Raw genomic sequence first — 15,674 nt, forward strand, 5'->3', positions numbered from 1 at the left:
TGGCCAGGTAGCAACCTGCAATGGTTGTTTCGATGCTTGTGCGCCTATTCATTAATTTGTTTTGAATGTGATAAAGTGTTTGTCTTATGCAGGGGACTTATGTGGAGGGTATCAAAGAAGAGGTTGTTTTATCCCCTGCTCATGCCCTTTCTCTGATCGCATCTGGTGAAGGTATGTGAAGTTGAAACCTGTAATTAAAATATGAAATGGTGCATGACTTTATGGAATACTCTTTCATTTCTCTGTACAAAAATGATTATATTTTGGTTTGGTCGTTCACTTGGATGTTTAGTTGTTTCCGTAGCTCTAGTTGCTCTGTTTTAATATTTAATGTGCTGGCCCCAAAAAATTACATTCGTTGAGAGATTGTAGTTTCCCTTCAATATTTCGTTACTGTTCTGAGCTATTGGACCTTTTCTCCCCATCAATTCTTTAGTCATTGTTATTTCTTGCTTACCCAATTGAGTGCTTATCGATCTACTTTTGATGGTGACATGATTGCAGAGCACAGGCATGTGGGTTCTAACAATTTTAATTTACTCAGTAGTAGGAGCCACACTATTTTCACCTTGGTAACTATCTTCTACCGTTTTCATGTTATTAAATTTCAAATACAGTGTTACATGCATGCGATGCTTCCGGTTGCATGAGCTCTGATATTCTCTCACGGCCTTGATGTCGCCATTTGTACAAAGTGTCAGTATTCGTAGGAATTTTAAGCTACTTCTTCCCATATTCATAGCAAGAAAAGTTTGTTCATCTATTTGCCTGATGTCATGCTGCATTTTCTATTCATTTTGTTTAGAAATAAAATCAAGTTATAGTTTAATGATGAAAAAACTGTCAGAACAGAGTCTTAGGGGGAAACTAGAAAGGAATCTAACAATTCCACACGTCACTGGTGTGCCCCAAAACCATCCTCTATGAATTCTTGCCGAGTCACACAGGGCGACTTGGTCCAACTCGTCCAAGTCAGGGATGATTCAGCCCGAGTTGCTCCCCGCTTATAGCACACGTGGATATACTGGAGTATTTTTTGGCGCCAGTGGTTGGTATCTGGTGATGTGTCAAGGATTCAGCTGATAATTTAAACCTTAGTACTGCTACTAACAAATGTGCTCCACTGTTTGGGCACGAGAGTTTATCATATTATATTCTCAAGCAACTTGCTTGCCTTTTGAATTTCCATTATAAATATATCATTGTCATGTCTACCTGTTGTTTCAAATAACCCAACGGTAGAGTCAATAAAAACCCTCACATGAATACTGCAACATAGTTTTTTTTTTTTTTTGAAAGATAATGCAGTTTTATTGAGAAAAAAGAGATTTATAGAAGGGACAACATTTTCATAGGATGAGTGGCAAGACGAGTAAGATGGAATTAGAAATGAATGCATTTGAAGGAAATTTGGAATAGCACCGATAGGTAATGAGATGAGGGGAAGTAAGATGGCTTGGTCATGTGCAACGGAGACCAAGAATCGTGCCAGTTAGGAGGTGTGAGCTGGTGCAAGGGAAGGATCTAAAAGGGAAAGGGGTGAAGCTAGTAAGAAAAGACTTGGTAACCGATGGTCTAGCTAATGTTATGGCCCTTGATAGAGTGGAATGGCGGAATGGGACTCATGTAGAGGACCTCAATTTATTAGGATAAGGCTTAGATGATGATGATGATAAACAAAGGGGAAAATACGCAAGATCACCTAAGACTACCTATACGCCCTAGGACATGATAATAAGAAATCATCCACTCCCCTAACAACAAAATCTCAAATTATTCCCCTTAGAGATACATCTAAGATATCTATTTTCAATAACTTTGACTATTAGACCTAGTGAAATCGTCCACTCTTGCACTCCAATCATACACTCTCCTATGGCTTTGGAGAAAGACCAACTTTAGTGGCTCGGCTTTATTTGTGATTGTTCAATTATTGCATTCCTTCCAGATTGACCACAATTGCACAAGGAGGGCTAGGTGCCACAACGATTTTCTTCTAACCCCAAAGAAAACCCGCTCCTAAGCTTCTAGAAGAATTGTAGATGAAGCCATCATCACCCAATCAAGGCCAAACGCTGTAGAATTCCTACCATGCTATCGACGTGAATGGGCATTGAATGAACAAGTGGTCTGCTGATTCTTCCTTGAGCAAATGAAATAGACGTCTTTGATGATCATCTCTCTGTTTTTGAAATGGTCTACCATTGATACCTTGTCCTTTACAACTAGTTAGCAAAAGGCTGGGTTGTTGGGGCTAATGTGACAATAGAGGTGGGGACACCCTTCCTACTAGCATCTTATTCATCATGCAAAGAAGAATATGAAGCAAAGAGATGCTAAATGTTGGCAAATCAGCAAGCAATATAAAACAAAGATATGAGGACTATGATAGTACTGCCTATTGTGATTCTTGGCGCACATTGGTTTTTTACTCCTTAATACTGTTTAAATAACTTCTTTATCCTCATGTATAGTCATATAATCACTTTCCCCTTATCTGAGTGAAGAAAGATCTTCCAGGGTTTTAGATGGTTGACAAATCCTCATTTGAAATCATGTTCCCTTATTGTAGAGGAAATTGACTTGTTTAAACCTTTAGTGGCATGTAGGTGCCCATGGTGTCTTTCTCCCATTAATTTGGGGTTGGCTGTTAAATGGTAGACCAGCAAAAGTTTTGATGATCGGCTTTCCACTAGACATCAATCATCCTCTTTTACCTTTGCTTGTGGAATTTTCCATGGTAGAGGGTCACATTGACACCACTCATGTTAGCACAATCTTAATCCAGTTTTGAAACCCCTATGCAATTATTACACATAGGACCCATATGGTGATTGAGCAAAGTAAGGTCATGGTCCTCATGGAGGGGTAGTTGGTAGACAAACCGTTAGGCATAAAGTGCCCACATAGATTGTTGCAATTTGGTTATCACATAGGTGATATCTTGATTACTTGAATCACAAGAATGGACAAAGATGTGAAGATGGGGACATACGAGGTAAAGGAAAAGGGAAAGAAATCGATTGAGAAGAGAGAAAAGGAGTTCTTGGCGAAGGGAAAAAATGACTATGGTGCGAGGCCGTCAAGGGAGGGTATCAGAATTGTTGAGGTGGAAGGCTGAGAATGGATTCCGGTAAGCCAGAAAGGGAAATTGAAGGTAGTGCGAACTAGGGGAGAAGAAACTCAAGTGTTGCAGGAGCTGCCAACACTATACTATTTCCTGAAGGAATTGTTCAAATTGAAGGGAGCAATAGAAGCTTTGAATGACTCTCGTTTCAGAGGAAGGACTGGTTCATTGGGTGAAGTACAGTCCATAGGTAGTGATTTGGCCTTATCTGTAGAAGGAGTTGAAAAAGAAAAAGGAGCAAGGGAAGCCGGAAACTATGATGCCTAGCCTACCTTGAAGGAGACGGAAAAGAAAGTGAAGGAGGGGGGCGAATCATTTCGAGATGTGGTCGCTAGGAACTCAAGCAATGAGGTGAAGCTTGCCGAAGCCTCCGAGAAAGATGGTGTCACTCTTCCCTCGTAGAATCGATGGGCATGGAGAAGCTCAGAAGGCAGGGGTCGGGGAGTGATTATCCATCCGAATGTGCTGGAGAATGCATGGAGTTCCTTCTGGTGGAGTCTGATCCCGTCTATAAGATCAGATGGTTTAGAGGAGGTGGAAGAGTGCTATCGCAAAATTGCAATGCGGAAGGAGACATTCCTCAAACATCTGAGTGATTTTGATGTGGATTCTCTTCGAACTTCTTCTTCTTCTTCTTCTTCTTCTTCTTCTTTTTTATTTTATTTTTATTTTTTTTATTTTTTTTTAAGTTCTCCATATGACTAGGCCTGGAGCATCCAATACCACATTGGTTGAAATTCATAGAAAAAAGAAAATTGTAGCAGCATCACAACTTCAAATGAGAAAGGAAGCAGGAGTGACATCTTGAGCAGAAAGTTCCTGTAGCTAAGCTCGTATCACTTAACAGGTTGTGCTTAAGACTAAAGAAGTGGGCATAGAATCCCTGAAAATTTATCAATTAGCACCCACATGTTTTATCTTTTTTTTTTTTTTTTTTTTTTTCCAGCCAAAAGAACCATATCTTTCATTAATAAACTGAATATACAAAACCTTTGGGTGGGGCCCAACAAAAAGGGCGAGCCCCACCAACCATATGCAACAACAGACCGAAACAACCTGCTAATGACGAGCTACTGAGAAAACCGATTCCTGATCGCCCCAAGCCCCACTCTATCGAGGAACAGGCGGCCCCTAACCTCCTGGGGGAGGTCAGGAAGGGAGAGGAACAGGGACGACCCTTGATTGTTGCTGCCCAAGTTAGCCAAGCTGTTCGCCGGCCCGTTGCCTTCTCTAAAGACTTGACAAAACCTTACCTGGCAGTGGGCAAAGAGAGTCCGGATTCTGTCGATCCAATGCCTCCACTTCCACCCCGCTTGAGAAGAGCCCGAAAGGATGTGCACCACTAGGAGGGAGTCGGATTCGATCATGATGTTCTTCAGCCCCTGGTGGAGACAGAGGGCTAAGCCATCATGGACGGCTCGCAACTCAGCCCTGGTATTAGAGGCAATTCCGTAAGTGGTGTGAAAGCGAATCGGAAGTTACCCTTGTCTCCTCTACACACGCCACCTCGCCTAACCATCCCTAGATTGCCACGAGACGAGCCATCAACGTTGAGCTTCACCCAACCAGTTGGTGGTTTTTTCCAATACACCACCTGGGTGTGATCATGGAGGCTAGGAACACCGCGGAGCCCCAAAGGAAAGAAAATCCTGTTACCACTTTCAGCTTGGGAGGGAACAGCAGGAGCGTTTTCAATCCACTTCACCCACCCAGCAATACGAGCGATGATGGTTTCCGAACTTACTTTATAGTTGTCAAACCTGGAAGTGTTCCTCGCCTTCCATAACTCCCACAGAATCAAGCAGGGCATCAGCTTACGTAAACAGCTCTGATTCTCTTCGAACTTAGGCGAATGTCGACAACTTCATTCTCACCTCCAATTTATTCGAGGATGACACGATTCGTGCGATTTACAAGTGGGAGGAATGGTTATCTTTCAGATGGGAGTAATCATGGTACCAAATATGGGAGCACCTGTTGGAGATCCAGGTTCATGAGATTTTTGTGGTGGGTTCTTGCATCAATGAAGTGGTTGCTATTGATCTAAGCTGGGAAGGCTGTCAAATGCTTCGTTTTGCTAGAATTTACGTCAAAATGAAAAAAAGCTCACCTCGTTGCTGGAGAAGAATTTGATCGGTGTTGGGGGTGGAAGGATCACGATTTGGGTGATAAGGGAATCGATCAATGGCAATGAGATTCAATAACAGAGGCTAGGGAGCTCTGTCTTAGTGGAGTAGGCAGGTTGAGAGCTTGTGCCGGAAGTTGTTTTAGCGGGAAGATGGAGTTCGTGTCTAGTTCTCCTGCAGACCATCAAAAGAGGCGGCGGTGACATGGAAGCGTCAGATTGGTTCGGAGGGGGTAGGTGGGGAAGAGTTGCTTGATAGGGAGGTGTGTGTCCTGTCAAATGTCACTCACAGAGGCGAAGAGAAGGAGAAAGGCGACACATTGCCATCATAGGGGGTATTTGACAGGCTCTCATTTGAGATAGCGACATGTGGTGAAGCTACTGTTGTTGGCAGGAGAGGAAGGGACGAGGTGATGGACAAGTGTAATGGGTTGTTGGAAGATGCCAAGGCGATCGATGGCAACTTCGCATGTGACTAGTTTTTTGGTGGTAATTAATTTTTTTTTTCACCCGTGTGCTTGAAGTTGCTTGTGCTGATAACTTCTCCCTTGCAGTATGTGTGGGAGATCACTAAATGGGATGCCTTGCTTTTTCTTTACCAAATCTTGCCTCTTTCGACCTAGGGGAGTTGTCTGTTGTGCAAAGGGATGTTTGCACGGTAGTAACAGTTTTGACGTCTCTTTTGGATTGTGATTTTGCTCCATCTTCTTCTTTGTTTGGGGACCTCTAGGTAGGGGTTGATGTTTAGATCACCATTTGGGGGATGTGAACTATTGGATGAATGGCGAAATAGATGGTGGTTGCCATGGTGTGTTGTTGGAGGAGACTTTAACCTTGTTAGATTCTCTTTTAAGAAGTCAAGTGGGGGTTGCATATCCGCAAGCACGAAGGAATTTTCTAATTGGATTCTTAGAAATGAGATGGTAGATGTTCTTATGGGGGATGTGAAATATACTTGGTCAAACAAGTAATTTAGAGTGGTTAAATATTAGTTGGACCACTTTTTTATTTCCATAGATTGGGGGAACTTCCCTCTTGTGCGTCAAAGAGGTCTTCTGTGGCCGATTTCTAACCATTGTCTTGTTGTAGGGGTTGATGAGGCTGATTAAGGTTCGTGGCCGTTTAGGTTTGAACTATCTTGGCTTGAAATTGAGGAATTTCCGAAGTTGGTGAAGGATTTGTGGTCATCTTTTGTGGTTTTTTTGTTGTTCTAAAAAACTCAGTTACTTAAAGGCAAGATCGATATGTGCAAGAAAGAGTTTCTTTGGAATTGAGAAGCCTAGATAGACTCTTTATTGCAGAATATTTAAGCCCTTGACATAAAGTAAGAAGGTAAAGATCTATCGGAAGAAGAAAATCATTGGGAGAGACTTATTCTACGGAGTATTGTGCTTGTTTGAAGGAAGTGGAAATCAAATGGTGGCAACGGTCGAGGGCGACTTGGCTAAAAGAAGGGGACAAGAACACAAAATTCTTTCATGCCATGGCTAGTGCCAATGCTAGATTTGACAAGATTATAAGTGTTGTGGCGGATGGGGAGAGGTAGAGGGCAGATCAAAAGTGTGCGATGCCATTTTTAAGTTTTATAATGACCTCTTTGGAGAAGAGTAAGGCTGCTACTAGACAATCTTCTTTTTTATATAGTTTTGAAGTAGGCTTATTCATTGGAATAGCCATTTGTTGAAGATGAAATGAAGGCTGGTTCCAACCCATGGGTTAGTGGTAGATATTGTGTGTTTCAACACTGAGGTCATAGGTTTGAGTGCCCATGTGGGGTGTGTGTTAAAAAAAAGAGAGGAAATGAAGTCAATGGTAGAGCATTTGAGTTGGGATAAGGTTCTTACTGTGTACGGATTCCCCCTTAGCTTTCTTTTAGGAATTTTATGAGGTAATAAAAGGCGACTTGGTGGGTTTAATTAATGAATTTCATGATGACCGGCATCATGCAATAGAGTTGGATGCAACTTTTATTGCTATCATACAAAGAAAAGGAAGCAATGGAATGTTTGAGGGAGTTTAGACCGATAAGTCTGCTCGGGGGTGCTTATAAAATTTTGGTAAAAATTCTGATATCTAGATTTTGGCTGGTCTTGGCTAGTGTGAGTGTGTGATCTCTAAATTTCAAGGTGCATTTGCGGCCGGGAAGCTATTAGCACATAATGCATTTATAGTTCATGAGTTCATTGATTCACCATATAGGGAATCGAAGAAGGGTGTTATTTGCACCTTTAAATAGGGATGTTATTTTCAAGCTTGATATCGAAAAGGCATATGACCATGTTGATTGGGAATTTCTTGATTACATGTTAGGTTGGCTGGGTTGCAGGCATAAATGGAGAAGGGATTCAACTCAAGCTTGTGTGGGCCTTAGCCTAAAGGTTTTAGGCAATATTTCTTTTCCCCCCTTCTTGGTATGGTGTGCAATTCTTCTTCAGCCTTAATAAAATCTCCACCTTTAAAAAAAGAAAAAGAAAAAGAAAAAGAAAAGATAAGCCACTTAGAACACACCCACAAGCATAGGGAGGGATTAATAGTGTTGAAATTAGAATTTCCCAACTTATTACAAAAATAAACAACACATGACTCAAAAAGAAAAAAGAAGAAGCATTCCTTCTGCCATCTAGAACGACCTCTTTTATAGGTACTAAAAACACCCTTAAATAATATTTTTCACTTGCTAGTTTTCAAATCAATATGATCTATCAAAGATAGCAACAACACCATCTACTAAGATTTGGCCATTTTGTAATGGTCTAAAAATTGATAAAATCACCCCCAAAATTTTTAGAAATTCATCAAAATTAGCACCTCTAGCTCTAATTTTCTAAAGAGTAGTATGCTAGACTTTGAAATTTAGCCCCCAAATTTAGCACACGTGGGTTGTTATGGTGTGTCTTGGGCCCACGTGACTTATGAAGGAGTCATGTTTGACAACCTATACATACCTATGTTGCACCTTGGCACAACTATTTTGCACCCCTCACAAAGGAGAATATGTTGATAGTTCAATTTTGGAGCATTCATTGCTAGGCCGAGCCCTCGAATTACTTGAATGTGCTACCTTTGTTCCAAAAGTGGAAAGCACATTCTTGAGTAGTTGGCGGCAGGGTGTAGTTAGGGAGCCCTCCTTGTTTAGTTTATGAACCACCGCTCATATACCAACATAGTCATCCCCAAATCCCAATACTACACTTTAGCCATCTATTGCTCATTATCTTTTTTATTTATTTTTATAACTAGCTATTAATATTCTATTAAAAACAACAAGAAAATCATCATGACATATACACAGTGGTGCTGATAGCAAGTAACCCTCTTGTTATTCCCTCTCCAGTTAGCCTGTTGGCCACCTTGGAACAATGGAGAAAACAAGACCTAGGATGGCTACACGAGATTTTATCTCTAGAGTAAATGAAGTGAGCCTCCATGGTCCAAACTTATCAGTTGAAACCTATTGAATGGCAATCCGATCTTATCATTTAATGATTCCAGAGAAAGATGAGTGGAAAATACACAAACTCTTTCTTAACCTTCTTAGTACATTGATGTTCGGAACTATTATCCCCACCTCCCCACAAGGCATTGAGGATGACATCAACACTTCTCCATTTTCATCTCTATCGGGATGCACGGTTCCCCTGGAAAAGGAAATTTTGCAGAGTGTTTTTATTTATTTTAAAAAAGATAAATTTTGCAGAGAGTTGTGATTTTCTGCATACAATGTTGGACAAGGTCACTAGCGATATGGGAAAGAAAGAACGTCCTTGGAACTCTATTTTGCCATGGAGAACAATGCTTTTCTGGGATTTAGCTAACAACTAGGCCTAGGAAGGCTCAGTTAGGCACTATGATGCAGCCAAATCGAATAAAGGGAATATCCATTTGGTTGCATTGGTTTTCGTATTAGAACAAGTTTCATTCCATAGGATTTGTTCTCTTTTCTTTTCCATTTTAGGCTCCAGTTCTTCCCCATCAAACCTTGAAAATTTCCCAATTCTCTAATTGTAGGCTTACCAATTTCCCACTTTCATTCACACAAAACCCTCATTTAGCAAAAACCCCAAATTTCCCCATTACCAAACCCCAATTTTCTTAGTCTTGCCAAATTTCCTACCTTGGCATCGCAAGTGTGCCAAAATCTCCAAAATTTCCGAAACCCTAAAAACACAAATTTGCAAAATTCCCAAATTAATCTCAAACCCAAACACCCTATTTGTCAAAATCCCGAAGTTCCCTAACCCAAAATTGCATCTTCCCTAAATTTTCCCCAATTAGAAACTCAATTTTAACCCTAAATCAAATCAGCCCTTTATCATCACCCAAACCCAATCTTCGAAATTCAAATGACTTGATGAAGATGCTCCAATAGATCATGGAAGAGTTGGATGTTTTGAGAGGGGTGCTTGTAAAACCCTTCTAAGTGAAGTGTTTAAAATGAAAGTAGTGGTGGTTGGAAATGTTGTTGAAATGATAATCGATAGGAATTGTTATGAAAACTTTGTCTTGGAGAGAGCAATTACGAAATTGTTGCAACTGGAATCTCTGTCCAAGTATGAAGAATATTCCTTTTGATGATATCTTTTAAGCTATTCCTTTGAGAAAAGTATTTTGAAGATGTATTGTGCAAAGTCACTCTCATGGACCATTGTCAGCTACCACTTAGAAAACCATGGATAAAACATCGTAAGGCCATCCATGATGAGAAAAGAAGCGCACATAAATTCATGAAGGATGGAAGAAAATTCATAATGAACCCAATGTCTGAAAAGCTTTGTTCACCTTCCAAATCTTCAGAAGAGGAAAAGAAAGAACCAAAGATAGAACACAGGGAAGTGAACCAAGTGGTGGAACCTAAGGAAGCAATGCTTGAAACTTCAAAGGAAGAGTTTGCTATTGACAACGTCCCAATCCAAGGTGATGCTCATGAGGAATCAACTATTGGATTGATAAATGAATCAATGGATCGCCTTATTGACGGATCAATAGCGGGATCACATAAAGGATTAACTAAAATAGAAGAGCTAACAGATTAATCAGTAAGAGTAGACGAATTGGAATCAAAGGATGAAAGGGTGGAAACTCAAGCACCAAGGTGACCAAAAGGATGAGTCGCTCAATGATTGTATCATCGAATTCTAGGGTAAATATGAAAGTTGTGATGGATGCTTTGATCCTTTCTCAATGACGATTGGAGGACATAGGTCAAAGTCAAGTAGTGACAAAGATGACAAAGCAACTTTTGGAAGCTTATCTACAACAACGAATGAAACCATAATGTGTTCTAGTCATCCAAATTTGCAAATCCACTCTTGCAAAAGAAGTGGAAGTTGACACCCAAGACAGAGGACCGTGAAAAAGTGAAAGAAGGAATTGGGTGGTATACAAAGCCATCATATGAATGAGATCCTGATATGGTGTGGAGGCCTTGACCATGAACTACCACTAAAACTCGAGGTTGAGTTTGTTTTGAAGCTGGGTGGAATGATGCATCTAAGCCATAGAAGTTGGCCGATCAAAGATTTGACCCATAAGGGTTGTGATCAAGGAGGATCTAGACCATTCAACAGTTTACATTGAGATTTGAACAACTTTGTGGCTCTAGAATGATTTGATGGAAAATCAATGTCCTAATGTGTGCTATGGACCACGTTAATAGTCATATGTTAAGTTGTCATAGTTCGGTTGAACCAGTTTTCTTTTATTATTTTCGTCACATATTTGCGGGCCACTTTTTGGGTATCAAATGATGTTCGAATGGCATGAAATTGGCCCCATTTGAAAGCCTAGTGAGTTTGCTTTTAAATGGGCCTAAGATCTTGCAGTTTTGATATCGTTCGATTGAGGTACAACCAATTTATGTTTAGTCTATAGGGTTGCGAAGGAATTCAAGGATATTTTCATTATTTTAGTGAAATAAATTGTTAGTATTAGAAGTAAGAAATGGTTAGGTTTATATTAGGGTTTTCTCTTGCTTTGAGAAAGATTATATATAGATGCGAAGACAATTTTCCGAGTGATGATGGAATAAAAAAATAATATTTCTTGGGCTATAGCATATAGTGCTTTCTTTATGGCATGTGTTGCCTACAGTAGAAGAAGAGGAGGGCTTGATTGAGATTACTAGCATGGTGGCTGGTAGGTTGTTGGATATTAGTTCACAATTCTTATTTTTATCTTTTCATTGCGTCCGTGAAGAAATTTAATGGTTTCATTTTCAAGAAAAAGGTATGTATCCAAATCGATAATCTCTTTATTCGATTTGGTTGCGTCACACTATATCGAATGTAACAAGTAAATCACTTAGTTGTATTGTAGGAGGGGCATTCCCAAAAAGTTTCATGTCGCAAGGTGTGCTGAAAATATTGGGTAAGTCTGACACTTCTCTCACAACTTCTACTTTCCACTTGCTTCATAACTTTGAAAACAAACTCCAGCGTGGTCCTTTGATGTCATTAAACGGACAACGATGTTATGTTGTATTGAGGTGGTTTTCCTCTTAGTATGCGGTGTCTTTTTTTCCACTTGTGTTGATCCTTTTCATGGTGCTTTATGTCGGCTATTATATTGGACTAATTACTTGGTACTATCTTCCCAAATTTTACTAGTTAATACTTTTCGATGGTGTAACCACCTTTGCATTTATTAATGTGCTCATTAGAGTATCCATTCCATGTCTTCAACCGGTAAAAGTCTGAATTATGTCTTTATAGCTAGTGCGAATGTTTCCAATGCCTTCCTCATTTGTGCTGGGACTTGTTATGCAGACTTCTACTGAATTTTCAAATTTCTGGTTTCTTGGTTTTTTATTTTATTTTATTATTTTAAATTTTAATTTTATCATGGTGCTTATAGACTAGACTTGATGAAATTTGTATGCATCAGACCATTGAAAGCAGTCCATGCGGCGAAAATCAAGGGGAGGAAGATGTGACCTTGTCACAATTGGTAAATACTTTCTTAGAAGTTTTCCATCCTAATCTAATTGTTTCATGTTGCTGCTGGCATTCCTTGTAGATTTGGGTATTTTTGTTTCATGGTTTCTGTGAGTATACTTTTTATGGCAATTATGTTTTTGTTGGTTTTTCTTAACTCAACTTGCTGGTGCAGAATCTGATCGATCTTGCAGGATCTGAGAGTTCTAAAACTGAAACTACTGGGTTGCGCAGAAAAGAAGGTTCTTACATAAATAAAAGTTTGCTTACTCTTGGGACTGTAAGTTGTTACCCTTTCATTGTCAATCTCTTTTGATGTTGTTGGAAAGTCTTCCATTTTGAAGTAGTACTATTGTCTAACATCTATTGCCTTCGAAGATGGTTTGGAAATTTTCATTGTTTGGGCATGTGCATGTGAGGAGTGAGGACTAAACATTCCTTTGGGACACAAACCCAATATATACATATACATATAAATATGCATATACATATATGAGAGAGTCGCCTTTTTTGCCACTTGTTGAGACAAGGGTGGCAAACCTCTCATTTTCCCTCTCTCCATGTTCTTGCTGTGCCAAGAAATTGTGGGTGTCCTTTTAAGTGGACACCTTTATGACGGTTAATGAAGCCAATTAAATATGTGGGATACCCCCTTTTGGGGTAAATGACCCACTTTGTGAAGGATATGCAATGACTGTGATCCTTCTGCAGTGACCACATACCAATTTATGGTGATGGTGGGGCTTAGTTACCTGTGGTTGATAGTTTTTTGCCTGAGCATCATTTGCACAGACTGCACATTTTTTTTGGTAAGCCAGTTTTATCTGCAGTTGGCTGGATACACACGCGCGCACATGCACACACATGATTAGGACTCAAGTCCAACTGGTTGGGCTATAAGTTACGGTACACCCAGTGGATAACTTCCAGTGTTTCATGTGAGAGGGACATCCAACCCATCAAATAGGTCTGGTCCCATAAATTTTTTTGAAAGATGAGAATTTATTAAAAGGGTAAAAAAGCTACAAAGGGGAGGGAAAGACCCCCACAAGAACAAAAAGCCATACACAGAAAAAGAGAGAGAGGAAGAAAAAGAAAAAGAAAAAGCAGAGGAACCTGAGCAGAAGCTAAAAGGTTGAAAAATAAAATACAGAGAACCAGAGACGTGCAAAGGACCCCAAAAAGCTTTAGGGAGCCCAATCCCTAAAGAGCACAAGAACTTTAGCGAAGACTCCCGCCGAAGAAACGCTTTTGTTCCCGAAGCAACAGTTATTACATTCCACCCAAATAGACTAGCAAACAACGAGAAGAAGGGATCTCCATTTCCTTTTTCCAACAACCCCTCCCTGGTCTTCTTGCCACATAGAGAAAGAGAAAATCGGCTGAGCCAGGCATAACCCAGGAATTTCCAGCTTGCCTGAGGACTCCCCACCAAACATCAGTAGAAAAAGGGCAATGGATGAAAAGATGGTCCACGCTTTCCTCACTCCTTAGGCATAAAAGGCACACATTAGGAAGGATCATTCCTTTTTTCTGCAGATTGTCTACTATTAAGACACGATTCCTCCCTAGAAGCCATCTGAAGGCCGAGACTGGACAACATACTTTCTAATAGCTCCCATATGGCTGCAGCGGGTATGATCTTGAGGAGAAGCTAGGAATTGGTAGAATGATTTCACAGAGAAAATCCCTGAAGAAGACAGAGTCCGGTGCAAGGTGTCTTCCACCTGAGGCTTGGGAGAGAACTCTTGCAAACGGGATAAAAGAATAATGAACTCTTCTAATTCTCTGACTAAGAGATTTCTTCTAAGATGGGGAAGCCACATGCCACCATTATCATTAGGAAAAAAGAAATTCCCAACAGAAGTATAAGGGTAAGTGGCGATCGAAAAAAGAGAAGGAAATCCTTCTGTAAGAGTGGGAGTGCCACACCAATCGTCAAGCTAGAATCTGATTCTTTGGCTATTCCCCAAAATGAAAGAAATCCTGTCAAACACTATGGGGCCCAACTTAGCTATGTTTTTCCAGATGAACGGGGCTCTATAAAGGGTGGAGTCCTTGGTTCTCCATCCAAGAGGTGAAGTACCATACTTGGCAGCCACAATTTGACGCCGTAGACTTTCTGTTTCAGTTCCGAACTGCCAAATCCATTTCGCTAGGAGAGCCTTGCTAACCAACTCTAAATTTCTAATATCCACTCCTCTTTCATCTTAAGGGGTACAAGCTTCCTTCCAGTTGAGGAGATGAAATTTTCTAGAACGATTGTTTCCTTGCCAAAAAAAGTTCTGGCGCAAGTAATCAACTCTCCCAAGAATGGACTTATGGCATTGAATAAAGACAACATTATATGGGGAGATTGGAGTGAGGCCTTAAATCAAGTTGAGTCTTCCCCCCAGGGTAAGGAAGAGTCTTCTTTCCATCCTTTCAATAATATTCTCCCATAAAGCTATGGGAGGTTTTCCAACACAGAGGCAGGCCCAAGTAAATGGCTGGGAGGTAACCTACTTTACAACCAAACAGGTCAGAAAGACCCTGACAAACCTTCAGAATAATGTTAATTCCAAAAAGCTCAGATTTGGAGAGGTTTACCTTCAGGACAGACGCAACCTGGAACCAACAAATTGTCATGCTCAAGAAAGTAATCATGGTTTCATCTGCCTTGCAAAACAGTAAAGTGTTGTCGGCAAACTGAAGATGAGATATAGCATAGGGAAAGTTCCTAATGGAGAAGCTCCTATATAGGCCCATCTCCTGACCCCTAGAAAGCATGCTACCAAGAGCTTCTGAAACTATGAAAAAGAGGAAAGGGGAGAGAGGGTCACCCTGACGGAGACCTCTAGTAGCTCTGAAGTATCTGAAAGGGGGCCCATTAATCAAAGCAGAGAGTTTGGGAGAACGGGTGCGAACTCTAATCCAGGCTCTCCAACTGGATCCGAATCTCATTCTCTCGAGTAGGTAGTCAAGGAAAGACCAATCAGCATTGTCATAGGCTTTCTTGAGGTCTAATTTACAAATAATTCCCGACTTCTTATCCATGTTGCAAGAATCCAAGCACTCGTTAGCTATCATCACGCAATCCAGAATTTGTTTATTTTCTAGAAAAGAAAACTGGAAGGAGGAAACAATTTTAAAAATTACAGTTTTGAGTCTTTCAGCAGGGATTTTAGATATGATTTTATAGGGAGCACTAATTAGACTAATAGGGTGGAAGTCTTTAACATTTTGAGCTCCTTCAATTTTAGGAATGAGAGCAAGTACTACCCATTTTCGTCGATAAACGGTTTTGGGTAGAAAATTCCATCACAAAAGCTTGGACATTGAATTTAATCAAGTCCCAAAAGCATTGGAAAAAAAGGCCAAAGGGAAACCATAAGGTCAAGGGGCTTTGTCTCCACCAAGGCCCAAAACCACATTTTTTTTTCTCTTCAATTTCGATAGGTTTCTCGATCTACATGGCTTCTTCCTCTGAAATTATCTTGAAATACAAATT

The 15,674-nt window shown here is 40.3% G+C and overlaps 1 protein-coding gene across 2 annotated transcripts in view; it reads left to right on the top strand.

The window, feature by feature from the left end:
* Positions 1-15,674, top strand: part of LOC131236635 (kinesin-like protein KIN-7E, chloroplastic) — a 64,294-nt gene that overhangs the window by 28,251 nt on the left and 20,369 nt on the right. For both annotated transcript variants that reach the window (XM_058233940.1, XM_058233941.1), the window contains 4 exons: positions 93-171; positions 505-572; positions 12,135-12,197; positions 12,360-12,464. In XM_058233940.1, coding sequence (XP_058089923.1) covers positions 93-171; positions 505-572; positions 12,135-12,197; positions 12,360-12,464 — 315 coding nt within the window. The remainder of the gene's footprint in view (positions 1-92; positions 172-504; positions 573-12,134; positions 12,198-12,359; positions 12,465-15,674) is intronic.

Source organism: Magnolia sinica, chromosome 2, assembly GCF_029962835.1.
Source record: "Magnolia sinica isolate HGM2019 chromosome 2, MsV1, whole genome shotgun sequence".
Classification (NCBI taxonomy): Eukaryota; Viridiplantae; Streptophyta; class Magnoliopsida; order Magnoliales; family Magnoliaceae; genus Magnolia; species Magnolia sinica.